This window comes from Herpailurus yagouaroundi, unplaced genomic scaffold, assembly GCF_014898765.1.
Source record: "Herpailurus yagouaroundi ecotype Mexico unplaced genomic scaffold, PumYag 77, whole genome shotgun sequence".
NCBI classification, from domain to species: Eukaryota; Metazoa; Chordata; class Mammalia; order Carnivora; family Felidae; genus Herpailurus; species Herpailurus yagouaroundi.
In genome coordinates, this window is record NW_024412388.1 from 30,314,768 (window position 1) to 30,340,723 (window position 25,956).

Consider the following 25,956-nt stretch of genomic DNA (forward strand, 5'->3'; position numbering starts at 1 on the left):
GGGCGGCCATGGCCGGCTACGTGCCGGGTCAGCAGCCGGCCAACCGCAGCCAGGAGAAGGAGTTCGTGCAGGCGTACGAGGATGTGCTGGAACGCTACAAAGGTGCGGCGGGCGGCGCGGCGGGGCCCCGGGGCTCGTCGGGGGTCGGGGACTCGCGTGGGGGGTGGCGGGTGGGCCGGGGCCCGGGCGGGGTCGCGCCCACCCCGGCGTCGGGGCCGGCCCCGGACCTGCTCATTCTCGGGCCGGCTTATTTGCGGAGTTGAGATAAGCCTGCGGGAGACGGCCCTTTTCCCAGCACGGGTTATATTAGCCGCCCTATTATCTGGAGGGAGGCGAGCCGGGGCGCTGCCTGCGGAGCCCCGGCGCGGTGGGGAGTTTCAGGGGAGGAGGAGGAGTCGGGCGCGAGGAGCCTCCCCGTCCGCTCCCCGTGCGGGGCTACCGTCGCCGAGGCTCCGCCGGCCGCGAGCCCGCCCGGGGGCCCTCGCCCCCCTTTGTCTCCCTCAGTCTCCGCTCCGTCGCGTGGCGGCCGGGGTCGGTGAATGTGCACTTTTGGGGAGAGGCCTCCTCCCCGTCCAGCCCCGGGGGCTTCAGCCGGTGGAGGCGGGGGTCTGCCGCGGCTGGGGCGGGCCCCCCCCCCCCCCCCCCCTCCCCAACGGCTTGCGGTGGCCTCGGATTGCAGCCCGGAGGCGCTCTGGCTGAGCAGTCCCGCACACCAGTGCCTCCTGCAAGGTCTGGGTGACCGCGAGAAAGTTTTGACAGACGGAGGGGCTGCGGACTGCGGCTCCCCAACATGTCCCCGGCCGCCCGGGGGTGCCCTTCGCGCGCGAGGCAGGGGTGGGAGGCCTCGGGAGCTGAGGGCCCAACTCCGATCTTTAACATCCCAGGCCGGCGCTTTGTGTGGCAGCTGTGCTTTCACAGACTGGGAGATTTCCCCCAAAAACTCCAGAGGCAGCACTTTCTCCTGCTTTATTCAGCGGGGCCCTTGTGACCGGGCCTCTAGTTTCTTTTCTTCGGAAGGAGAGGGAACTTCAGCTCCTATGACTGAATCCAGCATACTTGTTTACGACACCTACCCAGTGAAGGGAAACTAATGCAGAAGCTGTAAAACGCTCCCTCTTTTTCTTCCCTTGTGGCATTAGAGTTCTGCTGGAAAATGCACCAGAAAAGAGAGGCAGAGAGAGACAGAAATGAAATGAAACGCTAAAAGGGACCTGCTGAGGAGGTCTGCTTGTTCCCTTCTGCATCAGCTCCTGTAAGCTGTCCAGGTTTCCCTGCCTGCAGCAAGTTTTCTGTCAGCCCCCTGTGGTCTTTCTTTTTAAGAAATGTGGTTCATTTCAGAGCACAAAGAGGTTAGATTGTGCTGCTGAACTTCATTGAAAAACTGCTGCTAAGTGAATGGTTCCATTAAGTTTCCTTTGCAGGCTTTTGGGCAACCCGGCATTCTTTTTAGGCGGAGGATACTCTGGGCCTGTCTTGGGCTGTGACAGCTTTAAAAACTGGCAGGATTATAACTCGAATAAGTGAAGAAATCTCAGCACCTCACTGGATCGTGTTACTGGTGGCCTCCAGCTGAAAGGAAGTTGGATCCCTAGGAAATGGAAACTAGGAAAGAAGGGGGAAGTAGGGCTGGTTCCAGGAGGGGCCTCTTGTGCTCAGTCCTTTTAACTGGCTCACTTAGTTTGCCTTTCCTCTGAAGGATTTTGGTCAGGTGTATAGGAATTTGATCCTTTGCAGGCACAGATCTCTTTCTTGAGGGGAAGAATGAGTCGAAAATGGTTGGCCATAATAAATTAACTCGAGCTGTTTGAGTTGTTGTGCAGGCTGCTCTAGGATGGGTGCAGAATTTCTCTTCCCCCCACTGCACCATTCTCACTGGGAAGTCTGGGTGGATTAGCATCCGGGCCTTTGTTACTTCGCTGTATGGAATTCTTGCATTTTCCAGATTTAGAAATCCCCTTACTGCCTTGATAGAACTCTTTACCTAAGCTGGAAACAGTGACTAGGAGTATAGTTTGGGAGAACAAAGACAGGAATTAGTTTTGGAGAGACTTGGGGAAATAGATATTGATGATGTTGGGGTTCTAGACTCTCATTGGTTGGCCACCAGATTAGTCGGAGCTCTCTCTCTGCTGCTGTTAATTGTAGTCACTTCATTCTACAAATGAAACAGGATTTTGGTATTCAGAAGGAGAACTAAAGTTTTCAGCTGCATAAACTGTCCCTGGAAAGGGCAAAGGCTAGAAGGGAAGTGATGCATTTGTATTGTGAAGGGAATAGAGCAGTATGTATTGCAGCTGTATTAGGAATGGTTGTCAGGCATGGATTTTCCATAATTATGCCTGGCAACCATTTCCCTGTATGTTGGTAGTGAGCATGATTTTGGCAGGATTAGATGATTCAGCATGGCCATAAACACTCTCTCTCATTTCCTAAGTATCCCAAAGGCTCTTTCAGAGCCTGACTGTCCAGCAAACAGGAGATATTAGATAATAACTCTCAATCCTAACATTTCAGAGTGGGTAGCAACCCACAGAGTCAGGGTATCGTTCTTCATTCTTTCAGTCCTTCAACAATTAATAAAATATCTGTTACAAGTAACCCAGTGTTAGGCACTGGAGGTGTCAGAATAATGAATAAGATCTGGTTCCTGCCCTTGGTTATTCACATCTAGCAAAGGAAAAGACATATGCAAACAACCAATTATGATTCTATAAGTAGTAGAACAGAGATATGTATAATGCACTGTGGAAGCAAGAGGAGGGATGAATATTTCCACTTGGGTTCATTGGGAGATTTGACAAAGGAGGTGACACTTGAGTGGGCCTTTAGGGATAAATGGGATTTAGTTAGATGGAGGAGGATGGGGAGGGGAGAAGGCAGGAATAAATATCACATGCAAAGGCTTGAAGGTACAAAGAGAATGGAGGGGTTTGAGGAATGGAATGTGACTAGTTGGGTATGACTCGAATTTTGGGAGCAGATGATACTGTAAAGGACTCAGAGTCAACTTATAAAGATTCTTTTATGGCTTTATTTCATGGGCAGCGGGGGAGTCAGTCATTGAAAGTTTTAAAAAAAGCGACAAGTATGCCAATTTTATTAATTCATAGTGGAGGACATACCAATCCAGTGATTGGAACACTTACATTGCAGTCTGAGGCACCCTTTTCCTTATACCATAGTGCTTATGAAACTAATCAGATGGTTGCTTGGTACACATGGAAACAAAGGAAAGAGACATGTATTGTTTTGAGGAATATTTCATCCAGATGATTTGAGCCAGTCACAAAGTTTTCCTCTCGGTAGATTGAGGTTGTTGTGAGCACCAAAGGAAACTAAGAATAGTCAGAGAGGGAGGAGAACCAGGATCTGACTCTTCCTGGGATAGGGACAAACTCTACGGAAGTAGCCAGCCACATACAGGCATAGTTTTAGGTTTTAGAGAAGAGGTTTAGAAACAAATACAATCAGGTTTCTGGTGGTTGGTTAAGCAGGAAGGTAATATGTAAGTTGGTTTGCGCAGAATTACACTTTTGTGTTTTCACAAAGCCTTAAAGAGTCTTTACATGCCAGGCGCGGCAAAGAATAAAAGAGAATATTCACATTTCAACTTTGGTGACGTGGACTCTCTGGTACTTAAAAACGTCAGAGTTCTCACTAGGTGCCATGGGTTTTAAGAAGCTAGTTAGGACTGATTTTTGTTTACTTGTATCCCAAAAAAGAACTTACAGAACTCACTGTACAGAGAGGAGTGAAGGGTCTGTGTGTTATTTAACGTTCAAAACTAGCAAGGCAGCGCAATATAGTAGAAAGAGATAAGGCTTTGAATTTCTTTAGCCTTGTGCTCCAGTCTGGTCCTGTATGACCTTGGAAAAGTTACTTAACCTGTAATCTGTGGGTTTCTCACCGTGAAAATGGGGATGATAATACTAACTCCTTGGGATTCATGAGAATATAAATGAGCTATTGGCATGTATGAGGCCATTCATATTTAGAAAAACTTCCATGGAGATAATACTTTACTTTTTACAACCTAGTTTCATATTTCTTATCTTATTTGATCTTTATAATGTTTTGTAAGGAAGGTATTATACACATGGATAAATTTAGGCATAGAGACTTAAATTACTGTCCAAGAGCCAGGATCCAAGACTTCTAGATGAAGGTTTCATATTGTATCGCAGAAGGAAGTTTTAAAATCAGAGCAGTGACTTGGGTTAAGTGAGATCATTGTGAAGATACTTTACTTATTTAAAGTTTATTTATTTATTTTGAGAGAGAGAGAGAGAGAGAGCAAGAGAGAGAGAGCATGTGCGCGAAAGTGCAGGGGAAGGACAGAGAGAGAGGAGAGAGAATCCCAAGTAGGCTCCGTGAGATCATGACCTGAGATGAGACCAGGTACCTTTGTGAAAATACTTTATTAATATCATTGTTGTTCGTTTTTAGCCTCTGAGGGGTAGCCCTTAAATGGCATGTATTTCCAGATCTCTCAACTGTGGAGAATTTCTTTTCCTTTTATTATGGGAGAGGTTTCATGGTATGTAAATTACTTTGACATTGAGAAAAAAAATTTTTTTAAGTAATTTCTATGCCCAATGTGGGGCTCGAACTCAGGACCCCGAGATCAAGAGTGGTGTGTTCCATGGACTGAGTCAGCCAGGCACTCCCACTTTGAAATTTTTATATAAAAACAATGTAATGCAAAGTGATAAAGTTTTGTTAACACATTGGTTGGAAAATATATTCTGAGGCTTTAGTATTGTTTAACTAAATGACTCTCTGAAGCAACCTCTTGGTTAAATGTAAACTCAGGTTTTAAGCTCCTTTTTAGAACATAGCCCTTGAATTGGAGTGGATAGCTTCTAGACAGAACAATAGAATAATTGCTACTTCTGGACATGGACACTGTTAAGTCAGAAAGTGAGTCAAGTCTGTCTGCTGGGAAATCACAAACTTTGGCCACATTCATGCTGTTGAAATCATAAAACGTGTGCATGTGCTAACAGTGCTTACGGGAGCTACTGCCTTCGTCTTGGGTTGGGCTTGCTTGGCAAGTGACATAATACACGCCAGGGAAATGCATCTGCTGAGGCCTTATTATTCTGGTATTTTTCAGTGCCAATTTCAGGTTTTAGAGATGATGGTAGAAAGAAAGCTGTTCAGAGTGTACATTCCAAGATCAAAGTTCACAAGTAAATAATTATGGGTTGCAAAATGAATTTGTAGCATTTTTTTCAGTGGTCTTGAAAACACCCAGGCTCTCCTTTTACTAAATAAGGTTGGCCCTTTCAGCCTCTGGTAATTATAAGTTGAGCCATGTTGTGATGAGGTTGTGTGGTGTGCTAAAGCTTCTGCTTTTGTTCTTCATGATTTTGATTGGAGTGTGAGCCTCAGTTGTCTTGCTTCTACCCCGGGGTGTTTGCTCATCTCTGGCCTGGAGGAGCCCTTTCAGGTCTGTTAGCTTGGTGTGTAACATCTGAGAATGGTTATTTCAACTTTCATTTGGTTACTTTTAATAAAATACTGTTTTTAATTCCAGAACTTCTCAATTCCTGGAATAAATTACAATGAATCTCTGATTCTTTGTCTCCAGCTTTCAGGGCTTTCCATAATTTGACTTACTCTGCATACCTAATTGTATTGACTATTGTCCAGCACAGCTCTCTGCTCCTTGTGGGTAGGTCTCAGTATTCATTCCCCCTAGATTCTCATATCTGTCCCCGTGCCGGTCTGTCCTCTCTTCCTGGAAGGCCCTTTACCTTTATCTATGAGTATTCAAATCTTACCTGTTTTGTTTTGTTTTTAAATTAAAGCTAAGCATGGGACCTGTGTGCTCCATGCAGCTTTTTCCCCTCACTTTTTCAGAAATTCATCTCTCCTTCCTTGATCTTACAATGTCTACCTTACAGTCTCTTAACCTCTATTCTGTTTTGTATTATTTTTGCATTGCCTCATGTCTGTTAGAATCGTTTCCCAATGAAATTTTATGCTCTTTCAGCATAGGGACTTTTTATAACTTCTTTTGTAAGTGGCTGATTGGCAGGGAGTTTCTCTCAAGAGAGAAGGGGCAATCATATGAGTACTTTCAAGTCATATTTTAAAATAATTTTCTTTTCAAATTATAAAAGTAATATGTATATTTAATGTAGAACATTGTAAAAAATACAGGAAAGTATACAGTTATAAATAATACACCTTCCTTATTTGTGTGTGTGTGTGTGTGTGTGTGTGTGTGTGTGTGTGTGTGTGTGTAGGGGGAGAATGGAGAGGGAGGCTGACCAACAGATAGATGTGCTCTGGCCAGAGAGAATGCAGTGCTCAAGGACAGGCCATCTGGGATCTGATACCCTCAGCTTGCTGTGGCTCCATAAATTTGTGTGGCAGTGTAAGTCTATTCTTATGGGGCAGAAGCATTTATTTTTCTTTCTCTGTTCAAAATTTGCTTTCTTCTGCATAACCATGTGTCAGTCATCAAGGAGGTGCCAGTGATCAGGGATGATTTGCCTATGACGAGTTAATTGGTCAGTCAGTATCTTTCTTTTGGGCAAGGACCTTGCCAGCTGTACCACTTACTGGATTCCCTCTTACCACAGCAAATTTCTATTGTGAATTTTGTTCAGAAAGGTAAACACAATTCCTTTGTGTTGATGAAAAGAATGAACTTGCTTGAAGGGTCTTTTGGAGCTCAGATGGTTTCAACCCTCAGTTGCATTTTGGATTGAAGCATAAAGGAAGGGATTTTTTTTTTTTTTTTTTTTTTGGCTGTACTTTTTAGTTTGTGAACAATAGTAAATAAACTCACATTGTACCTACTCGTACCTATAAGCAGATACTGTGTTGGGGAAAGTGGTAGTGGGGAGATGAGGGGCCACTGAGAAACATTAAAAGAATGATATGAGTGTGCCTGGGTGGCTCAGTCAGTTGAGCACCCAACTCTTAGTTTTGGCTCAGGTCATGATCCCAGGGTAATGAGATCGAGCTCCGTGTTGGGCTCTCCGCTGAGTGTGGAGCCTGCTTAGGATTCTTTCTCCCTCTCCCTTTCTTCCCCCTCTTGTGAGCATGCGAGTAGAACACTGCCAAATAAAAATCAATGAATGAATGAATGAATGTATGAATGATATGGAGATTAGGGGTAGAGGGAGAGAAGGTCCTGAATGTTAAGATGAGGAACCATTATGAAATGGATAGGATTAACGTAGCAGTTGTGTAAATGATGGATGAGAGTGGAGCTTTATTCTCGAGGAGGTCACTCTTGTAACTGTGTCGTGAGGTTAGATTAAGGGATGTTAAAGAGGAGAGGTGTATATTTGAGAGACATTTTGGGCAGGTACAGGGACTTAAGTTTAGATCCTAACATTGATAACTCTTTTTCTAGAAAATTTTGCCTGGAGAAAAAAAATTAACTACCCCTTATGCTAGGGTTATTCCAAAATAAAGGCCTCTTTTATCTTGTATAAAAATCTTTTGAAGATTTTACTCCATTTTGAACTTGTTAGATAGGGCTGTGCATTTGAACCTGTGACTCACAGTTGTGTTGCTGAGTCTTCTTATTTAAATTCACAATGCTGAGTGCCCCAGAATGCCACTTCTACCCATTCTCTGGACAACCTTCATTGTATGCTTCCAGGAATACCGGCCAAGAATTGCACAAGAAATCCTCTTAAATCTCTTCTAAAATCTTCAGTTATATCTTGAACTGCTAATCTCCTAGGGTGTCAGGGGGCTTGTTTGGAGGATCCATTCATTCATTTAATTAATAAACATTTATGGAATATCTACTCCGAACCAGGTAGTAGGCAAAGTGTTGAAGAAACAAAGATATTGTCCTTGCATCTCTGTGGTCTTACAGTCAAATGGGGAAAACCTTTTGGTAAACTGACAGTTACAGTCCATTTCAGGGAGTGCTATCAGGTAGATGCTGGTGTGAGGGAAGTGGAGGGATGTAGCCACTCTGGCCAGGGTGGGAGAGGGCCAGCCAGGGAAAGCATCCAAGAGGAAATGCCTGAGCTGTCACCTAAAAGATTCTGGACTTGGGGCCAGAAGTTCCGGTAAAGGGCATTCTGGGCAGCACGAACAAAAGTGAGTGGATGAAAGAGCTTGAGGAGAGGCAATATGGGGTATTAGTAAGGTCTGGGTGTAGGATGTGAGGGAAGGAGAAATGGGAGGAGGTGGGAAAGGTGGGAGGGCTTGAAGTGTTGAGGGGCTTTGTCATACTGTATACAGTTTGGGCTTTATCCTGCGGGCTTTTGGGAGCCATTGAAGGATTTGGGGGCAAGGAAGACTATGATTGGATTTACATTTTAGAAATATTTCCCCTCTGGCAGCAGTGTGAAGGAGGACTGCAAAGGGGCAGGGCTAGTGACAGACCAGTTAGGAGGCTGTCATAATAATTTAGGCAGGAAGTGATTAGAGTTTAAGGTTGTGGAAGTAGTAATGTACCCAAGTGGACAAGTCAAGAAATGGGATTAAGGGGTAAAATCCATGGGTTTTGATGACTAACTGAATGTGGTATATGAGGGGAAAGGGAAGCACCTAGGATGACTTGGCAGGTTTCTGTGTTGAGGTTCTGTATGGGTGGGTGGGATCATCAACTAAAAAAGGGAGTATAAGAGGAAACAGCTTATTTGCGGTGACTTGGCGACAGTGTTGGTGCAGGGGAAGATATGGAGTTAGTTTCTGTGTGTTGATGTTGAGGTGGTCTTTGGGATGCTGGGCAGAGGTGTCCTGCAGGTAAGGGGTGTAGTGCTCACGCATAGATGTGTGATGAGTCAGTCATCAGCAATAGATGAGTCAGTCATCAGCTTATGGAATCCCAGGAATGGACAAGGAGATTGCTGGGAGAGTGTGTACTGTGAGAAGAGGTTTGAGGCAAAAACTCTGGGGAACTGCAAGGGGGGGAGAGGTGGTTTGGGAGCAGAAGAGGAGGATCCCCTGAAGGAAACTGGCCTCCAAAAGAGAGTGCCCAGAGATGCAGGAGGAAGAGAAGTGAATTCCAGAAACAGTCTGTGTTGCACAGTGTCAGATTATGAAGAAGTCAAGCAAGATAAGGACTTTTGGCTCTAGAATATAAAGGTCACCTTTACTGGAGCATTTCCAGTGGGGTTGTGGAAAGTGCAATCCCGAAAGCAAGCAGTGGGTTGGGAAGCAAATGAGGAGTGCAGACATGGAGTCCATGAGCCTTGAAACCTGGACATTGAAGAAACAGGAGGAAGGCATTCTAAATTTTTTTTTTTTTTTTTTTTTTTTAGTTTGTCTTTGACAGAGAGACAGAGCATGAGCAAGGGAGGGACAGAAAGAGAGGGAGACACAGAATTGGAAACAGGCTCTGGGCTGTCAGCACAGAGCCAGACACGGGGCTCGAACTCTCGGACAGTGAGATCATGACTGAGCCAAAGTCGGACGCTCAACTGACTGAGCCACCTGGGCACCCCCATGGAGGAGGGCATTCTAAAGAGGGGGATGTCGGGGGTGGGCAGAGGAGGGAGTTTTGTTTGTTTATCGTGACACAGGAGAGATGCAAACATGTTTAAGTGCTGTTTGGAAAAAATCAGTAGAGAAAGAGAGTTTAGTAAAATTCGAAGAACAGAGAATAATCCATGGGAGGGCGGGTTCAAGAGTAAAAAGAGGAATGTGTCTGCTGAAAAAGATTATAGAGGGAAGAAGGCAAGAATACAGGTGGTTAGCTACAGGTGTAGGAACTGGAGGGAATTTTCTCTGATGGAGAAAATTTCTCTTATTCTCTCTTTGAAGTAAGGGATGGAGTGATCTGCTCAGAGGAGGGGCTGTGTGTTTGTGTGTGCATGTGTGTTTGTGTTTGTGTATGTATGTGTACACACTTGCATGTGCACGTTCCTTCCCTCTAGCTGCAGGTGCTCTCAGTAACCTGAGTGTAGATGCCGAGAAGGCAGGCAGGAGGATTGGTCCAGGATCAGTTTTCCAGCGTAGGAGTGATGGAAGAACAAGTGGTCCTTGTAGAATAAGGGGTCCTTCCAAAAAATGTAACTGCTTGATTATTCATTGTTTGTATTGCTGTCTGGCTGGCTTGTGTTTTGTTCCCCTAGCAAAATGATAAGCTTTTTCAGGGCAGGAATCAAATATGTAACTTTTGCATTCCTTTCTATCATTTAGTAAAGTATAGGCCAGAAATTGATTCATATATATATACATGTATAAAATATGTATGTGTATGTGTGTGTGTACACACACACACACATGAGTTGACTTAATCTCACTTTAGTGGTCAGGGGCATTTTGATTCTTAACACAGAGGCTTTTCTTACCTTTGGTCTTTAATCCTCATCTTACTATCTGGTATGGAGAGAGCGGGGTTCATTGGTTAGAGAGGGAATTCCATGCTTAGCTGCGACATAAATCTCACAGGCTAGCTTCACTTATTCTCCCAGTGTAGTTGAGTTTAGAAACGTTTGTGCTTTCCATGAAGGCTGCAGGATTAGTATTCCCTAGTCTATTTAGACCAGGCTTGTGAAGACCAGGGTTCTTTGTAAGGCTAGACAGAGTGCCTATTGTCTCCACAACATGCAACCTCCTCCTTGTTTATTTTGGCAGGCAGGCAGCGAACGTGATGGATTTGTTCTCATGACTCAGAGTCCTCCCTGCCTTACCTTAACAGGTTCCTTATAATCACTACCTTTCAGATGGTGATAGTGTCCTTCAGCATTTATCTGACCTTTATGTCTAAAAAGAGTATTGGTTACCCTTTCCTTTGTCCTCGACTTGCTTGGTTTCTTCACCTTTAGTCTAGAGTGGAGGATATTTCCTAATGTATTAGGTCCAGCTCAGAATTGGCATTATGTGCATCCTTGGGCTGTTAATTGGCCTACTCCCCACAGTGTGCTTGTTTTCTGCTCCTTGTTTTGTAAATTTGGACTCTGTTTCAGATGAATTTGACATGAGTCACTCCAGGGAGTGGAAGGTGTGTCTCCACTAATTCGGAGAATCTTTGATCTTGTTTCAGTCCCTGGTTTGGCTTATCAGGTACAGTTTCTCTCTATGTCCCGCTAGAGGTGTGTATATCTGCTTGTGTCCCTTGCCTCTGGTTTCACTAGTGCAGTGAATGGTCCACTTCGGGGGATGCATGCCACTTTGCATGTATGGATTCTTTCTACTGTCCTTGTCATTGCTGGCAGCAGAAGTGCCTCTAAGAGCCTCTTTGAATGTAGCAGAGTATCTAACACTGAATAGAGTTCATAAACCCTCTGTCTGCCCTGTAGGACTTTACAGTACAGTAAACATTACAAATGACAAAAGACAATAAGGAATGTGTAAGCAGTTGAATAAATAATGGAAGGTCATTCCTCATTTAGCTACCATTTTCACAGTAGAACATATCCCAGAAAGAGACCTAGTCCTAAGGGAAGGGAGACCAACAGAGACAAAATCATCTTCTGTTCCAACTTGGATGGCAGGCGAGCTGCCCTCCATGGCTCCTTGATGCCGGGAAGTTTCTCAGTAATGTCCTGTCTTGTCTCATGCAGGACCTTATTGCTGTGTTACCTTTCTTTGTGGCTGGGATGGGATCCTGACAGGGTCTCACTCTCCAGTGACCTGTAGCTGAAGTGGTAGGCAGGGAGAATATGCAGAAGACTTGTGTTCTCTGGTGCATTTATCTTTGTAACATTAGGAAGTGCATCCCAGACCTACTGCAAACGCTCCAGCCCTTGCAAACACCACAAATGAGCCATAAGCCCTGGGGTCAGGGTTGGGTTCGAAAGAAGCTGGTTTGGGCTGGTCTGGGACACCTCAAGGGTGTAAGTATGTAGGACCCATCCCAGCCTCTGTTGGTTAGTTTCCCAAATGGAAAACAGGGACCAGAGTAGTTTAGGTGCTTTGAGGTCCTCACATCTTTCAAAGGACTTGTTCATTGTTTGTATTATTGTTACTGTTAACAAGTATGAAAACAGTATTCATGTAATACTGCCTTTTTAAGGAAGAATGGGGAACTGTCAGGGGCTGGAATTTCCCTCTACTGTCACTGTGAGAGAGAGGGAACATTAGATTCTCATCTCTTAGTCCTCTTCTTTCTGATCATCCTGTGGGTGGCTCCTGGAAAGGGGTGAGGCAGCTGAGGCCCTGGCAAGAATATGTTGTTGAGAAGGGATAAGAGGCAGTATCCAACATAGCTGTAGCACAGGTGGTATGTTAGCAAGAGAAGATAGATGTGGGGGCAGGATTCAGGGGACTGGTAAAGGCAGAAAATATTTGCTGTCATCATTAGTTGCTTCCCTTTGCCTTTGCCTACATATGTTGTCTCACAGCAGAGCCAGAACCCCTGTGTTCTTTTGCTGTTCCTCCTTCTCCTTTTCTTGATTATATCTCATTTTCTGACTTATAAAGATGTGTAATACCCTTAATAGACTTGTAGTGATGTGGAAAGTTAAATAAAAAAGTTCCAGAGATTGAAAAGCTAAGTGGTGATTTGATTACAGTCTTTAAGTGTAACAAGTGTTTTTCTTAAAATTCATCATAAACCAAAACTGCCTGGGAGCATTTGTTACTGTGTGTTTTGTTACTTAACTTTTTGTGTGTCTTTGTCTGAACTTCCCAACCTCATTGTGGTCTTGTTGAAGGTGTAGGTTATAACGAATGAGATGCGTATGATGCACTTCATGAATTGAACCACTTTGCAAATGGTGGTCGTGGTTATATTTTCTTTGTATTTCCGGCAACTTCAGGCACCCTCATGATGGGTTTTTGCATGTGGTTGTCCCACAGACAGCTGACACTTGCTGTATCCAAAATGGGTGCCATCATCTCCATTCCTTCTTCCAGACCTGCTTCTCCTCCCGTGTTCCCCATCTCCATGACTGCTTTCCCCATCCATCCGATTGTTAAAGCCAGAAACCGGGGCTTCGTGTGTTCCTCTCCCTCATGCTGCCCAGGCAGCGAGTCTTTTATCAAGTCCTGTTGGTTCCATCTCCATCTCTCTCCGTCTGTCACCTCCTCCAGCCTCATCACTAGTACACGAGCCCAGGGCCTTACTACTGTTGTGATTCCTTTTGACAACTTAACCCTTTTGTCCCCGTTGGTCTTTCTTTCACACTCCTACCTGGAAAAAAAATCTTCAGAAGTACTAAACTAATCATGTCTCATGGTGTAAGAGAAAATAGGTGTGGGGGCTGTATTAAGGGGGATGATAAAGACAAAATATTTATTGCTATCATGAACTGCTTCCCTTTGCCTACATATTTTGTCTAAGAGCAGACTTGGAACTCCTCCATTTATTTGTCTTCTTCCTTCCCCTTTTCTTGCTTACATCTCATATTCTGGTTTATAAAGAGAGATGCTGCGGGGCGCCTGGGTGGCGCAGTCGGTTAAGCGTCCGACTTCGGCCAGGTCACGATCTCGCGGTCCGTGAGTTCGAGCCCCGCGTCGGGCTCTGGGCTGATGGCTCAGAGCCTGGAGCCTGTTTCCGATTCTGTGTCTCCCTCTCTCTCTGCCCCTCCCCCGTTCATGCTCAGTCTCTCTCTGTCCCAAAAATAAATAAACATTGGAAAAAAAAATTAAAAAAAAAAAAAAAAAGAGAGATGCTGCTTGTAACCCCGCAGTGTTCCCATTGCCTGTACAGTAAAGAGCAAACATGCAACAAAAAGTTTAATCCCTGCCTGCTTCTTGCATTTTGCACCTTGTCAGGAAGAAGCTGTGTCCAGTTGCCTTACCATGCCAGGATGGAGAATGTCTCTGTGTGCCAATGTTGTTTCCCCTGCCTGGAATTTTTCTTTTACCGGTTAAACTCACCTGCCAGCAAATTCCAGTTTACCCTTAAACACAATTCAGACATTGTTACTTTTGGGAAGCCTTTCCTTACCCTTTCTTCCCACATGGTTAATCTCTTTCCTCCCTGCTACAGTCTTCTGATATGCATATCACAGTGGATTGTGGTTTGGTTGGTTTTATGATTTATCTCCTCTACACACTTTAAGTTTTGTTCCCGAGCCTTAGCACAGTGCCTAGCACATATAGGTGCTGGAGAAGTATTTGGTGAGCGAAGATTGTGCACCCAGATTTGTTACAAATGTTCACCGCATGAAATCAGTCTACATAATACATAAGAGGATATGGCATTAAATACTAGTAGAAGACATTTCAGCGATTCCTGTTATTGGGGTAATAGCATTAGTTTGTTAGAATGGTGTGCCATTTTTGCTCTTGAAGAATTTCAAGAAATAAAGCAGTCTCATAGATGGTTTAATTCTTCATTTGCTAAAGATAGGAAACTGAACCAGATGTTCTTCGGAGGATCCTGGCTCTTGAATCTGAATGTATGGCTAGCTTTCATCTAGGAGTCAGTATGAGATGTTTCTGTGCTAAGTGCTTTGTGTATACTAAATATATAATCTATCCTTTTCAAGGGCCAAAGGCCAGTGTGTTACGGCAGATGGAGAATTCCACTGTGCAGACTATAATGTAGTTTTCTCATATGATCTTCTCAGTCCTATCTCATGAACTTTTAGAACTATATATGCCCTTAACCCGCCTTTCCCTTTTGGAATGTTATAGTTCTACTTCACCTTACTCCCGGAACTCCATATTCTACTTTGTTTATTGTCTCTCTACTAGAATGCAGCGTCATTGAGAGCAGAGATTTTTGTTGTTGTTGTTTGTTTATTAACTCTGGTATTCCTAGCACTAAGAAGAGCATCCGACATATAGTAGATACTCAATAAATAATTGTTGAGTGAATGAACTACAAATGATCGGTTCAGCTCACTCTTCTTATTCCTTGTAAGGGAATGAAGTGAGGCATGGAAAGGGGCAATAACTGGCTCAAGGTCACATAACTAGTTAGTGCGAAAGCCAGATCTCCTCACCAGGTGAATGGTGTTTTTTCCATGAAATCATACTTAATTGTAGTTGCATTTGATACTGATGTGCAGTATGGTCATAACTGTAACTGTGAGCAGAGTACGGGAGAGCAAACTAATATGGACTGAGCCCTTACTAAATGCCAGGTGCCTTATCTCATGTAATCATCACAAATAGCATCCTATGGCAGTCCAGTGACATGGGTAGATTTCACAGATGAGGAAACTGAGGCTTAAGGAACCTTAAATAACTTCCCTGAGGATCACACAGCTCATAAGTGGCTGAATTGGGTTTTGAACTCAGGCCTGATAAACCCCACTTGGCAATAGGCCTTTTTAACCTTAAGGGGGTATATAATATTTTGAATTTGTGGTCTGAATTGCTTTAAGATTTGCAAGTCAGACTACTTTTGAACCGGTCTGATTTGAATGGCTCAAGTAGAATTGCAGAAATTGTTTACCCTAAGACAACCCCATCTAACAGTGGGGCTGTGGGAATAGGGAGGAGTCTGTAGGGCTCTTGAGTAAAAAAAAGAAAACAAAACAACCCAATTCCGTGCTGTGGGTAGTGCTATATACCCCCACTCAGTTATATCACATATAGTTCAAGTTCAGACTTCCTTTTTAACCCAGGTATCCAGGACCACTATAGGAAGATGATTTTGTCACAATCTTGTGCAGTACAGCTGCTTCTGAGTGTGTTCGGTAGTGCTCTTATGCCCCCAGAGCACAAAGACAATGCCTAAAATGTAGGACAGGTAGAGCAGGAGAGGAGTGAACCCAGTTGAAACTAGCTGTCTGTGGTAAGTAGGCAGACCATAATTACCTGTGTTGCTCAGAGACCTGAGCTGATAATGGGGATGGGGAGAGGTCACACCCATTCTTTGGAGAAATGATGGGAGTAAATAACTCTTAGTTTCCAATTTATTCCAGAATCATTTGCTCACCATTCAGAGTCACGGTGGTGATGTGGACTTTTGAGTTGGCACCTTGTCACCCCAATCATCCAAGCATAAGGTTAACTTTTTTTTTTTTTTTCCATTAGAGAGGTCCCCTTGGAAACCAGCCATTCATTTTCATCTCCCTGTTAGCTTCCTCTCAGGTAGCTTTGTGTAGCCTGCCTTAGAAAGGAGAGTAGGGACAGAACCAGGAGGCGAGAGGAAATTGATAGCAAGGTGGTAGAGAAACAAAGGATTAGTAGATTCCTCTGTCCTTTGGGAGTTTGGCCCTTTCAGGAGCTGATTGCTGAGATGGGAGTAGAGACCTGGGAGGAGGAGAGGTGGTAACGGGAAACAGAATAGTGTGGCACTCCATGGTCCTGGGAGGACCAGCAGCATCTGTAGCATCTGGGGGCTTGTTAAAAATGCACAACGTTAGGCTCCGCCCCAGATGGCTGAGTCAGTTTTCATTTTTGCAAGATTCCCAGATGATTCTGTGCACATGAAAGTTTGAGAAGCGCCAAGTTGGTGATTAAGTGGTTCAGTGCAAGGGACTTTGGAGTCAGACAGACCTCGGATTGGAACCTGGTTTGACTATTTACTAGCTGTGTGACCTTGTGTAAATTATTTAACCTCTCTGTGCTTTGGTTTCTCATCTGCAGAATAGGGGAACTCTCTAACTTGTAGGGCTGTTGGGGAGAGCAAATGAAATACTAGTGCATTTTTCAATTGATGATAGCTTAGATTTAATGAAATTTAGTAATGTCTGTAACATACCAGATACTGAGCCTGGCACAAAGTAAATAATAAGTGTTATTACTAATAAGTTAGTCAAATTTATAGGAATAAAGAGCCTTTCTCTCTCTCTTTTCTCTCAGTACATTTGTCTGCAATTTTATAAAAGTGTAGTCAGCATGTATATATTCTTTGGTGTTTTGCTTAGCATTATTTAATAATAGCAATTGCAACAGTGGTAGTTAACACATATAGTGCTTAATGTGCCAGGCACTATTTTAAATACTTTATATATAAATTCATTCAGTCCTTAGAGTAACCATGTAAGAGATGTATTATTATCTCTATTTTCAGATGAAGAAATAGAACAGAGAGGTTGACTTGCCCAAGGTCACACAGCCAGTAAATTGCAGAGCTAAGATTTGAATTGAGGTGGTCTGATTCTAGCATCCATGCTCTCTATTTTCATGTCCTGCCATTGTTCTCAAATTTATGTGGTGTAATGGAAATCAGAAGACTTGGGCTGGACACCTGACTGCCACTAGCTTATTTGTACCTTGGTCACGTCATTTTACTTCTCTCAGCCACTTTCTGTACTGTAAAAATGGGAGAGTTAGACATGATTTATAAGGTCTCTTCATTGATTCATTCAACACATAGTGATTAAAATAGAAAATTTGGTAGAAAATCGTATCTAGGGAATTGGTTCAAAAGTACTTGTTCAAGCAAGTTGGTGTAGTTAAGAACAAGGGGTTTGAATCTAGGCTCCGACACTTCCTGGCTTTATGGTGCTTGGCAACTTAACCTTTCAAACACTGATTTCTTCGTTAGTAATGGGGAGAATAGTTCATATCTTGCAGGGATGTTGTTAAGTTTGAATAAGATGATGTGGGTTGGCACCTAGCATATGTGAGGCATATGGTGGATCATCAACATACGTGAATTCTCTTTCCTTCTTTCTGTTCATCCAGGGATGGTTAGGAAAGCAGACATACCAGATTCAAACAGAGTTAGAATCTGTCTTGGTCCTAATGTGTTTTTTCCATAATGGTATTCTCACTGTTAGGAGATGAGAAATAGTAGAGAAAGAGGTGTACATATAGCCAGGTCTTGTCATTTAAAAATAACCCACCTTTTGATTTTAAATTAAAATTCATTTAAAAATATATAGTCTAGGGGCACCTGGGTGGCTCAGTCGGTTGAGCATCCGACTTCGGCTCAGGTCATGATCTCACGGTTCGTGAGTTCGAGCCCTGCATCTGGCTCTGTGTTGACAGCTCGTAGCCTGGAGCCTGCTTTGGATTCTGTGTCTCCCTCTCTCTCTGCCCCTCCCTCGCTTGTACTTGGTCTCTCTCTATCTCTCTCAAAAATAAACATTAAAAAATTTTTTTTAAATAAAAAATAAAAATAGGTAGTTTATAATAGGATAATCAAAAAAAACCATGACATATAATTTTCCTGGGGTTGCCATAACAAAGTACCAAAACCAGGGGGCTTAAACAGTAGAAATGTATTGTCTTACAGTTCTGGAGGCCAGAAGCCTGAAATCAGGGTGTTAGCAGGATTCATTCCTTCTGAGGGCAGTGAGGAAGAGTCTGTTCCAGGCCTCTCTCCTAGCTTCTGGTAGCCTCAGAAGCTCTTTAGCTTGTAGCTGGTGATCTCTGTCTCTCGGCTTTCACATCATTTCTGTGTCTCTGTGTCCAAATTTTCCCTTTTTATACGAATCCAGCCTGATATTGGGTTAGAGTTTATCCTGATGACCTCACCTTAGCTGGATCAATTTTAAAGGCCTTGTTCCCAGATGAAGTCACATTCACAGGTCCTAGGGGTTAGGACTTTAACATCTTTTGGGGGACACAATTCAACCTATAAAAACAGAAGTTCAGCTACTTTCTTACCTGAAGAGAGGAGTATACATGAAATTAGCTTTTGCTGGTGTCTTAAGACTTATTACCAGGATTTTCTCAGTAGGGACACAGGAAGAGTTCAGGTTTAATCCTGGTCTTGCTAATTCTGCTCTTTGGTTTTGGCTACATATAGGAAAGAGCTGAGATGGACCTGGTTTTGTAGCTTCCATGGGTGATGTTTCACTTTTATGGGCCGAATGGATATTACTGTTATTAGTAGTAATAATAATAAAGTCCCATTAGTTGAGTTTTTACTGTGTGCCAGGGACTATGTTAAGCACTTTATATACATTATACCATTTAATTTGCAGAATGGCCCCATGAAGTTGATATTATCATCACTTCTTTTACAGAGGGGAAAATTGGGGCTCAGCTGGTGAAATAACTTGCCCAAGGTCACAACTAGGAAATGGTAGAGCAGGCATTTAAATCTAGCTCTGTGAGACTGCAGAGCTCCAGCTCTTAACCATGATCTTAAACTTTGCCTTCACTTCCTTGAATACAACTGTCTGGCCCCAGTCTCTTTTTCTCTAAAAACTCCTGGTTCTGGAAGCATGCTGACTGAAGGGGTCAGGGAGGTGACCTTTACTTGCATTCTTGTGAGCTCTTATTGTTTGTGAGTGGGAAAGGGAGTGTGACTTCAGCTGACACTTTTTACCTAGTGGTTTAAGACTTGTCAAGGGGCTCTAGTCAGGTGTGGGACATTACGAGTTCCTTTAAAATAAAAATACTGTCCTAGAACCAAAGAGGAAAAAACATAGTTCGATTATGTTTGTCTAATTCTATTGTTACTACACACATGCTCATTGTAATAAATTTAAGCAGTACAAAAAAAGAGTAAAAGTTCTCTTTTCTAGTATTTCTATTTCTCTACTTTGTCCAACTGGTCAGGGTAACCAGTGTTGAAGGTTTAGTCTGTATTCTTCCAGCTTTTCCCTTGCTAGTCTTATTTTGGAACTGCCCCCTTCCCTCCTTTACTCCTTCCTATTGGTCACGTCTCCTCTTATCCCATAGCCTTACCTCTTATTTATTTTTGTTGCCATATATCCAGCTTACTTTTGGGTGCCCATTGGTACTTAGGATTTATGCGTTTGCCAGAGCCACCCTCTTTCCTGAAGAGTCTTTCCCCATCTCTCCTAGTGAAATCCTACTTATTTGTGGAGCTCGGTTCAAGTCCTCCTTTTCCCTTTAATCCTTTGTAAACCATACTAACCTGTGATCACTCATTTTGCTTCTGAACTCATAGAGTTAACTTAGAAACTTAGACTACTCATTTGCCCTTTGACCATGTAATCTATCGTCACTGGTATTTTATTATTTGCATTTTAACTTCCCACATATTTGCCCAATTAGATGTGCTCCTGGGGCTCACAGATTATGATTTATTCTTCTCTCTATTCCTTATTTTGCCTAGCACAGTGCCCTAATGTTAGCAAGTATTCACTAAATGTTGATGTGGTGAGATCTTAATATTTAACATCCATTTAAAGATCAGGTGCTCAGAGCTGGAAGGCTGAGGAACACTTAACTGATGACATCATCTTGCCTGCCTGTCAGGATGGGGTGTGTGCCACTGAGAGGAGTATCGGCAGATGAAATACTTGTGCAACAGGTTCTTTTTCCTCCTCTGGTGAATGGGATTAACACTTCACATTGGGGAAAAGAGATAGTAAGTGTAGGAGGAGGGCTGACAAGGGAATGGAAGGGAGGATGCTACATTGTTAGATATAGGGATATGGCTTTATTAAAAATATAAATAAAAGGATGGTGTAATGCAGAGAGAAGCTTCTTGGAACCAGTAGGCTGATTAGACAAGCAAGCTTCTCTGGTGCAAACCAGTTATTAATTGCCATTTATTTTCTTTGCAATAAAACTGTACCACCCAGCAACTTTCTCATTAGGGTGAGTCTGGAATAAGGGCTTAGTTTAGGATTATGAAATCTAAGAGAGATGCAGTATAGTTACCAGGTTAAAGGATGGGAATATTCCTTTCTCTTGTTTGTCTTATCAGCCCTATACCTTACGGGTTGCCAAGATCCCTCTGCATTTGCTAGTAGGGGTTGCTACTGGAGTGATGTAAAACCTCTTATTTCCACACCTGCTACTTCCTTTAGCCTTATCTTGCTTTACTGATGCCCTTCTACCACATACACTAGATTTGTCATCTTTCCCATCTGTGAGGCCAAGGTGTGCAGTGGACCACCCTTCATTAGCTGTCCAGATCTTGATTGTAATCTGCCTTTCTATGCTCCACTCCTCTGCCTTCCCCAAATAGTAGGAAAGTGGAGAAAAGGAAATGGAATGTGATTGTGTTAAGTCCTCTGTGGCCTAGAGGGCAGAATGTTTTGATTGCTTGATTTAGGGGTCTTGGGGTCTCCTAATATGAAGATCTACTCTTTTGTTGATGGAAGGGCATCACTCCATTCTTCATTCTTTTGCTCTGAGTCATATGGACCCAAAGAAAGATTTGTACTGGGGAGTTGGTACTTGTCCCTGAAAGGGAAAAGACCACTCTTTGACTTGATTTTTTTTTTTCCGTTATAGGATATCTCATTATCCTAAGATCAGAATTAATGGTGTTTTGAACAGAGTATGAATATATGAATATATCATTATAATACATTTATAATGATTGGGCTTTGGGTTTTTTTTTTTAATTTTCTTTTTTTTAACATTTATTTTTGAGACAGAGAGAGACAGAGAATGAACAGGGGAGGGGCAGAGAGAGAGGGAGACACAGAATCTGAAACAGGCTCCAGGCTCTGAGCTGTCAGCACAGAGCCTGACGCAGGGCTTGAACTCACCGACCGTGAGATCATGACCTGAGCTGAAGTCGGACGCTTAACCAACCAAGCCACCCAGGCACCCCTGGGCTTTGGGTTTTAAAAACACTCTTTTTAGGGGTGCTTGGGTGGTTCAGTCGGTTAAATGTCCATCTCTTGATTTTGGCTCAGGTCAAGATCTCAGCATTCGTGGGTATGGAGCCTGCTTGGGATTCTCTCTCTTCCTCTTGCTCTGCCTCTCCCTCACTCTCGCGCCATCTCTCTCTCTCTCAAAATAAATAAACTTAAAAAAAAAAAAAGAAAACATTAAAAATCCCCCACCCTTTTTTAAGTACATTGTTTTAGGTTAGGTGCCTCCCTGCTCTCTTTGGGATTATTTAGCTGCGGACTAATCTGGAGGGAGTAACAGTGCCAAATGACTTTTTGTAGATCATTAAACATTGTGACGTTACTGAGACTATCTTGGTCGGGAGAGTTTTGGTCCACAGGAATAAGGTGATGTCTACTTCTTTCTCTCAGATAAATCCTCCTACGTGTCCCACTCTCTGGCTCTGGGAGGGATGATGGGGTGGTGGTGGGGGATTTAGTACATTCATCACATTGTTCAGGTCCTTTCCTGGGTGTGGTCCTGCAGAGCTTCCTCCAAGGGCTGACTCAAGAGTTCTCTTCCATTGTGGTGGTGTTCTTGTTTTTACACGTTGTACCAATTTACAGCCTTGGCATTTTGGGCAGCGTCATTTGGAGGTGTTAAGTTGAGAATGAAGAAAGTAGAAATATTTTCAGAAGTTTCTTGAGAGAAAGGTTCCTTTCACTGGCACTAAATCTCTGTAGATGCTATGGCTCAAGGGCTAAAGAATTGTAAGCATATGCTCTTCTTTTTTGTTGTCCCCAGTTCCTCTGAATAACAGTTATTTGTTTGTCTTTCTGTCCTCCATGAAACTGAGCATCTTGAGAGGTGGGATGGAGTCTTACTCATCTTTATGTCCCTGATGTTTAACAGTGCCCAACTCAAAGTGCTTATAAATGTATGTTGAGTTGAATGAATAGTCGAAGGAAGCTTTAAAGGCATTGACTGCAGACAGATGCATGCCTAGCATGTTGAGTCTGGAGACATTAGTATAGAGTGGAGATGGATAAAGAGAAGAATTTTTGTGGATAGGACACAGAGAATTTTCATTCTTAGGCAAGAATTTCTGGAGAAATACTTGTCTTGTAGTTTTCCTTCATGTGGGAAATCATTTAGAAGTTATGAATGTTAGTAACATCTGACTAGCTAATGACCTTGGGCAAGACTTCTTCTAGTCACTGTGACCTTTGTAAGTAGGGACTAAAGACACCTACCTGCCTGTGCCTCCCAAATGGAGGGATTCAGCAAAGGGAGGGGCTCAGGATTAGATTGGGAGTGGGGAAAGAAAGCTTTGAGCCCCTGCTAGCCAGGCACTGTAGAAATATAAAGCTGTTATTATGATGATCACTGTTGGCGAACAAGAAAGTCTCAACCTCTTGTGTGCTGTGTAACCCACACCCAGCCAACAACCTCAGATTGGGTGGCTGTAGACTTGAATATTGGGATCACTTACGGCTGTTGCCAAATGCACCTTGTGGTTTCTCTGAGTCCTGTGCAAACATTGCTTTTTGGCTCTTTTCCTTCTGTCCAACAGCAAAGAATAGGAAGTTTGTGGAGATGTGCTTTTTGGTTGGCATTTGAGCATGGGATGCCTTTATTTTTCCCTTTTAACTACTAAATATCCTAACTAGTAAAGAGCTATAACAAGATGGGCCAGGTTTGGACATTCTTACCTAGGGAGTGACTGAAGCCTGAGGGGAACTAGGCTTTGCACAACCCTGTGCCTTGAGAAGGGAGCAGTTGTTTCCCTGAGAAAGGCTTGGATCCTGATCAGCTGATTTCCTGTCTCTACTGGGATGTGATTCCTCCCCTTTCCTTCTGGAAGAAGTGGATATTTTCTCATTTCCTGTTTGATAGCATATTTTCTGAGTACCAGGAGACACTTGCTGACTATAAATCAGTTGGGATGTGGGCTGGGAGGGAGGCTGCTTTTGTTTTCAGCAGAGTGGCTTTTGTTTGAGGAATTCAAAGCCTATACATGAAGCCAAGCATCCTCATCCCCCTGGCAGAGACATAGGACCTAAAGGGTTTGTTTTGAATCCCTTTCCTACCTGACCTGTGGTGATAGAGTCCCATCTCCCACTTGGATAAGAAGACCTTGGTCCCTCATGGGGACCTAGCTGTGGATCCCACTCTCACCATATCCTCTGCTCAGCCCTTTCGGTGCCTGAATCTGCTGGGGAGGCACTGTTGTCTCTGGTGGAAGTGACCCCACCCTTGGAATGGAACCTGGCAGGATGCCCCTTTGAGCCCTGACAGACACAGCCTGGACGGGAATCTGGCTCTCCAGATTTCCTGTCATCCGTCCTTAGGAGCAGACCCTGTAGCTTCCTCTGCTGGGTGGGAGCTGGTGGTTTCGGAGCAGCGCCATTGTGGACCCACACAGCAGCTTCTGTGTTCCTAACCAAGAGCTGCCTGCCCAATCCTGACTGGCCTGTTCCCGATCCATCTGGAGTGAGAGCAGAGGACTAGAAGAGAGGACTGGGGAGGAAGGGATCACGATCCACTTTGCTTGTAGCAGAGCTCTGCTTAGTGTTTGGGGAGCTGGAGTTTAATTTCGCAGCATACTAATTCTTAGATTTTTTTTCCTTTTTGGACCTTGGAGAAGTCCTTAAAAATTCTTACAAAATAAGACATTGCTTGGTAGGTTATGAGAAAAGTCACTTTTAGGTTCTGTGGTAACACAACTTTTTCTAGTTTGCCAGGGTTTTACATGGCTGGGTAATTGGTACGTTTAAAGTTCTTGGAGATCATCAGAGAAAGAACAGTCTTATAAATAGAATCAGTGAGCCTGTGCCTAACTTTTAACAGTAAATTTGTCCTTTTGTTGCTGACTGTGTGCCCTTTCTCCTTGCTCAAGGGATTTTCTGGTTTGGGGCTGTTTTACAGTATCAGATAAATTTCCCCTGTAGGGCAGAAAGCAGTATCTTGCAGTGGAAAGGGTATAGGCATTGGAATCATGGTTCTGCTACTTACTACCTCTGTGACTTTGGACAGTCACTTAGCCTCTCTGAGCTGTGCGTGCGTGCTTTTTCTACTTCCTCAGTAGCAAATGTTGGTGATAGTAACTATCTTGCAGGATTTTTGTAAAGGTTAAATGAATGCATGTAAAGCTTGTTGCTTGGTACATAGTGGGTATGTAATTGGAGTCTTTATTAGAAAGAGTCATAATAGCAATATGATTTTAAAAATTGTGGTAAAATATACATAACAAAATTTACCACTTTAATCATTTTTTCCCCTACTTTAACAATTTTTAAGTGTACAATTCAGTGCCATTAAGTACATTTACACTGTTGTGCAGCCATTACTACCATCCATCTCCAGAACTTTATCTTCCAAACTTAAATTCCATACCCATTAAACAATAACTCCTCATTCCCACCCAGTGCCCCCAGCCCCTGGCAACCACAATTCTACTTTCTGTCTCTATGAATTTGACTACTCTAGGTACTTCCTTTTTTTTTTAATTAAAAAAATTTTTTTTAATGTTTATTTATTCTTGAGAGAGAGAGAGAGAGAGAGAGAGAGAGAGAGAGAGACAGAGCCTGAGCGGGGGAGGGGCAGAGAGAGAGGGAGACACAGAATCCGAAGCAGGCTCCAGGCTCTGAGCTGTCAGCACAGAGCCCAGTGTGGGGCTTGAACTCACAGACTGTGAGATCATGACCTGAGCTGAAGTCGGATGCTTAACCGACTGAGCCACCCAGGCGCCCCTTGGTGCTTCCTATAAATGGAATCATATAATATTTATTCCTCTTGAAACTGACTTCTTTGTATAATGCCTTCAAGGTTCATCTGTATTGTAGTATGTGTCAGAATTTTATTCCTTTTTAAGGCTGAATAATCTTTTGTATGTGTATACCACATTTTGTTCATTCATTCATTCATTGACGGACATTTGGGTTGCTAACAATGTGATTATTATTTTTCATATTAATATTGTTGGATTGATTCCCTACAGTTAGAGGTCCCTAAGCTGAGATGAAGAGGATGAAGTGAAGAGAGATATCACTGTTTTTGTGTTAATTTCATTTCTCTCGGTTTTGGTTCTGGGACCTATTTTTGGTAGGAGTCTGGTGGATGATGGTACCCATTTTGATAGTAGCCTGACATATGATGGATCCATTGGAGCCCACACAGAGGGTCCAGGCATGGCAGAGCTCTAGGGGGAAAATTGCTTCCTAATCTAATTTTTCCAAGGATAGACTGCTTTGTAGTGCCTGTGGCTTACCAGCTTTGCCTACCTTCCTCTCTCCTCTGCTCTTACTATGAATGGGATTCTTGCTGTTACAACATATCTAGGTTCTCTTTTTTTTTTAATAAGATTTTATTTTTAAGTAATCTTTACACCCAATGTGGGGCTTGAACTTACAACCCCAAGATCAAGAGTCCCATGCTCTATGGACAGATCCAGCCAGGCACCCCTAGACTCTTAGTTTGTTTTATTTAAAAATTTTTTTTAAATTTTTTTAATGTTTATTTTTGAGAGACAGAGACAGAGCATATTTAATTCTATGTTAAGTTAATAAAGATTACATTTAGTCTTATTCAGTTATGATTGCATAAGTATGTATGACTAAAGAATTATGTATATGCTTTGTGAAGGCCACTACAGGAGAGGATCTAAAAATGAAAATAAAAAAA

The 25,956-nt window shown here is 43.1% G+C and overlaps 1 protein-coding gene across 15 annotated transcripts in view; it reads left to right on the forward strand.

Moving 5' to 3' along the window:
- Positions 1–25,956, forward strand: part of MACF1 (microtubule actin crosslinking factor 1) — a 341,865-nt gene that overhangs the window by 14,695 nt on the left and 301,214 nt on the right. The window contains exon 1 of one of the 15 annotated variants that reach the window (XM_040469726.1): positions 7–102. The exons of the other annotated variants lie outside the window; for them this stretch is intronic. Within the exon in view, the coding sequence (XP_040325660.1) occupies positions 9–102 (94 nt within the window). The 5' untranslated portion in view covers positions 7–8. Of the gene's footprint in view, positions 1–6; positions 103–25,956 lie in introns of those variants that run through there. 15 annotated transcript variants of the gene reach the window in all.